The 5,000-nt window shown below is 45.5% G+C and overlaps 1 protein-coding gene across 1 annotated transcript in view; it reads right to left on the bottom strand.

Annotated features, from left to right (window-relative positions):
- Nucleotides 1–5,000, bottom strand: part of LOC125287295 (protein sidekick-2-like) — a 358,155-nt gene that overhangs the window by 16,143 nt on the left and 337,012 nt on the right. Inside the window, 1 exon segment of the mRNA XM_048232907.1 lies at nt 3,257–3,395. Within this exon segment, the coding sequence (XP_048088864.1) occupies nt 3,257–3,395 (139 nt within the window).

The raw sequence follows: 5,000 nt of genomic DNA, 5'->3' as shown, positions 1-5,000 counted from the left end.
GTGTCAGGATGTGTGCATGTGTGTGTGTGTGTGTGTGTGTGTAAGTGCAGGTGTGTGTGCATGTGTATGTGGGTGTGCATGTGTATGTCTATGTGTATGTGTATCTTTCTCTCTCTCTTTCTCTCTCTTTCACACACACAGACAAAAAGGGCACCCTGAGAGAAAGAGAGTGTGTGTGTGTTCTGAAAAGCATAACGTGTGTATCAGGGCATATTTATATAAAAAAATCAATGTGATATTTGCTCAAGGCTGACACTCGGTTGCTGATAACGGGTTAAAGAAATCTACACATTTTTGCAGAGGCTTCCCGCAATACCCTGGGGAGCTTATGATAAACTGCCTGTTTAAAAATTCAACATAAGTTCACCAGAACACCAACCAACCCCCTCCCTCTCCTCTCTCTCTCTCTCTTGCTCTTTTTCATTCTTTCTGTCTCTCTCCTTTTCACTCTCTCCATCATTCCCTCCTTCTGCCCCCTTTTTTTTTTCCTCTCTCCCATTCTTCTCTCCTCCTCAATCTCCTTCATCACTCTCTTCATCTTTCTCTCCCTCTCTCTCCTCTCTCTCTCTCTCTCTCTCTGTCCCCTCCTGACATTTCTCAATAATTCACAGCCCCTGCCACAACCTCCTCCTCCTCCTCCTCCTCCACAACCTCCTCCTCCTCCACATCCTCCTCCTCCTCCTCCTCCTCCTCCTCCTCCACAACCTCCTCCTCCTCCTCCTCCTCCTCCTCCTCCCTCCTCCACATCCTCCTCCTCCGTGTTCCAGAGTAAAGCCAGCAGGGCTCTACTACAGGATCCAGCAAAGCTGAAACCCAAGCGCTTGTACCCCCACAAACAGACTTTGTCGGGGCAAAATACCACCACAGGTTCAGAGCCCCCAGAGGCAACTAGCTATTGAGAATAGAGAAGGCCTATAAGGGGTACATCCAAACCACTCATCAAAGCCCATGTCTTCAAGGCTTGGCAGGGAATACTATTGTGGAGAGTCAGAGATAGAGTGCCTCAAATGAAGAGTTACAGAGGCAGGTTTTTGGTGCTTTTTTCTGTTGCCTTTTGTTTGGCATAAAGAGGCTTTCTACCTGTAGGGGGGCGAGAGGCATCAGGTTGCTCTGAGCCCTCTGGGATAGTACAGAGATGAATAAAAGATGCATCTGTGCATTCCTCAGACCACCCCCTCTAGCACACACACACACACACACACACACACACACACACACACACACACACACACACACACACACACACACACACACACACACACACACACAGAGACACATATATACACACAAACACACGCACACACATGCACACACACACATCTCTCTTTCTATCGCTCTCTCACCTTGAAACTCACACTCACACACGCGCGCACACACACACACCACACATCAAACCCCAGCTCAAATCCCCGGACGATAACGAAGCTGGCTGGTTGGCTGCAGCTCAAAGCCCAGGAAGTCTTTGATGCCCGAATCTCAAGGTCGCTGAGCATAAGCGGACGGCTCTGGAGAGTGCGAGGAGCCAGGAGACGGACTGCTGGTCAAGGTGAGCGTACCTGCACCGATAATCACCTGGGCACAGCTTCACACACACGCAGCCTGGGCACCTGCATGCTCAGCTGTGGGAACCAGAGCCTACTGTCAACAAGCAGTTTAGAGTGAGATCCAACAGGAGTGGGAATGATTCTGCTTCAACAGGTAGTCTCTCTATCTCCCTCTCTCTCCGGTCTCTTTCTCTCTCTCACTCTCTTTATTTTTATTTTACTGTATGAGTGTGTGTGTGTGTGTGTGTGTGGAGAGAGAGACTCACTTCCACATGTATCCTTCTGGTGCTCTGGTGATCACTCTCTCTCTCTTTTTCTATCTATCTCTTTCTCTTTCTCTCTCTCACAGACACACACACACATATAGCAGACATACAGTGGTATTAGCAGGTATTTCTAGTCCTATAACAGCTCTGCTGCTTCTCCTACTGTCGGTCACTCTATAGGCCACAGTGCCCAAAAGCAGCAGCAATCTCTCTGAGCTAATGGAACAAACTGCTCAGATGTGTCCGTGTAAATAAAAGTCTTCTCCCGTTTCCAGAAGTTTCTGGTGCCCTGCCACGTGGCACCAGGCACTGGCATGTCGGCCAAGCCGCACGGATGCCTGATGAAGGACCGGGAGCGTTGGGGAGCCAAAAAGCCGAGACGGACTAGGGCGGACTAGGGTGTTGAGCCCCCCAAATTCAGTTAGTTAAGCTGCCATAAGTTATTTAGAGAGGGAGGGGAGAGAGAGCGAGAAAGAAAGAGAGAGAGAGAGAGAGAGGAGAGAGAGAGAGAGAGAGAGAGAGAGAGAGAGAGAGAGAGAGAGAGAGAGAGAGAGAGAGAGAGAGAGAGGGAGGGAGGGAAGAAAGCTGTGTTGCGGAGTATTACCCAACGCTTCTATTACATAACACGGCCATTAATTCAGTCATAACTAAATGCATATAGGAATATGTATTTATGGATATGGGCATACAGTTAAGTTCCCATTTACAATCTGCTATATAAGCACAGTCATATCCATAAATACAGTATGTATGTTGAATGCTCTTGTGTGACATTCTGTCGCCTGTGGGGCTAGTGTGTGAGCGCACTGCGGTTGCGTTCATTATTTACAGGCTTCAGTAAGTGGGCAGTAAGTACAGTCACAGCACTTCTATTTAGATGGCTCTTCAAAATACGTTTCCATAAAATGTGTTATAACTGAATGCTTGCGCCATATGTTTATAAATACAGACCCGCAGTTACTGCTGCACAGGGAAAGCCAGCAAGTTGGAAGTTTGTGACGAGAAGATTATAATGTTTTTGGTAAATAATGTGCAATTTTAACATATGAATAACATTTCTTATTTATAATTTCTTTAAATATTCTTTGGAAAACACAGGAATGTGTTTTTCCCCCAATATAGTGGAACATTTGAGAATGACGAGATCAAGAGAAGGCAATGCTAAAGCATTTATGTCACTGCATGAAAACTCAGAAGGCATTATTAAGTTATAGAATGAAATACAAAAGAAAGCAAAATGCAATATTGTGTTATTTTCATAAACAATCCTTTTGCAGTTGTTCCTATGACTAAAAAAAGGACTACTTTATGTGTAAGTGTGTGTGTGCGTGTTTGCATGTCTGTGTGTGTCTCTATGTGTGTTTGTTGTCCCAGTGTGTGTGTGTGTGTGTGTGTGTGTGTGTGTAGTTGACAGGGAAATGAGCACTTTGTGTGAGGAGCTCAGACCTGGTGTAGACGCCGTTCTTGCGACAGAAGGAGTTCTTGACGGACAGCCGGCGGTTGCTAAGCTCCAGGGCGGGGAAGCGGCTCTCGTCCAGACGCACCATCTCCCCATGGGTCAGCGCGTTGCAGTTAGAGCTGTTGCCTAGGAGACGATGGAGATATGGAGACGGTGAGTGACCCCAGGCTGTGTGGAACACTGAGAGGGTTAGACAGGAGGACTGGTCGGCAAGGAGTCACACACACACACACACACACACACAGACACACATTCACTTAAATCAAATTCTCATAAACACTCCCACACACTAATAAATAGTTAAAATAATAAAATTATAGTTTAAAATCAAGTAAAAAAGCCTACATTAAGTATGATGATAATAACAACAGTAACAATAACAAAAAATAAAGTTGATGTAAAGATTTGCATGTAGACACAATCTTCCTCAGGCCTACTAGCTTTGTACTGGTTCAACATTATGCACATTCTGCATAAAGGTCTCGTCCCCCACAGAGGTTGGGTACCCCCCCCCTGAAGACACTGTTGCATTCCTGAGGGAACTCAAGAGCACCCAGAAACAGCACTGGAACAGAGTGCCAGTGACCCCTGAAGAAGGGGTCAATCTGCACTAATGTGAAAAGAGCAATGTGGGGGGGGGGTCTTGATTCTATTACATTGAAAGTTTATTTATGGATTGTAATCTGTGTGATTGTGTGCATATGTGTGTGTGTGTGTGTGTGTGTGTGTGGGGGGGGGGGTTGTTAAACAGATAGGCAGGTAAGGGTTAGTCAGGCGTGTCATTAGTCATTACCTCTTTCTTGTCTGATGTGTACTGATAAGGCAACAGTGTGTGAGTGTCAGTGTGTGTGCTTGTGTGTGTGTGTGTGTGTGTGTGTGTGTGTGTGTGTGTGTGTGTGTGTGTGTGTGTGTGTGTGTGTGTGTGTGCATGTAGATAGATAGTAGCATACAGACAACACACACATTCACTAACAGCAGAAAAAGTAATTAAAAGTATATAATATAAAAAAAGCAAAAAGGACAGTGTGCATGTATGTGTGAGTTCAAGTGTGTGTGTGTGTGTGTGTGTGTGTGTGTGTGTGTGTGTGAGTGCGTTATGCATACTGTCATTTCAAACATATCTTGCATTGGTGTAGAGCATTTATAACTGGACAAAATGAAGCATGCATACTGCCATGTCACACATATCTTGCATTGGTGTAGAGCATTAATAACTGGACACAATGAAGCATGCATACTGCCATTTCAAACATATCTTGCATTGGTGTAGAACATTTATAATTGGACAACATAAAACATGTATAATGTTATTTCAAACATTTGTGCTGTCGTGAGTTGTTCGAGCAGGTCACATTTGATAGAAATACTTGGTAAATCATCACAGATCTGCTCTGCCCTGCTCTGAGCTGGCAGTGTACTGAGTCAGCACCAACACTCACTACTGTTGACAACACTGCAGGAGGAGCACCATGACATCACTCTCTCTCTCTCTCTCTCTCTCTCTCTCTCTCATTTCCTCTCTCTATCTCTCTCTCTCTCTCTCACTCCATCTCTCTCTCTCTCTTCCTCTCCCCCTCTCTCTCTCTTCCTCTTTCTCTCTCTCTTTCTCTCTCCATCTCTCTCTGTCTCTCTCTCCTCTCTCTCTCTGCTCCCTATCGGTCTATTTCTGTGTCACTCTCTTTCTCTTTCTTTCTTTCTTTCTTTCTTTCTTTCTGTCTGCTTCTGTTTGCC

Source organism: Alosa alosa, chromosome 22 (assembly GCF_017589495.1).
Source record: "Alosa alosa isolate M-15738 ecotype Scorff River chromosome 22, AALO_Geno_1.1, whole genome shotgun sequence".
Classification (NCBI taxonomy): Eukaryota; Metazoa; Chordata; class Actinopteri; order Clupeiformes; family Clupeidae; genus Alosa; species Alosa alosa.
The sequence above is the reverse complement of the archived record's forward strand: the minus strand, read 5'-3'. Positions and strand labels throughout refer to the sequence as shown.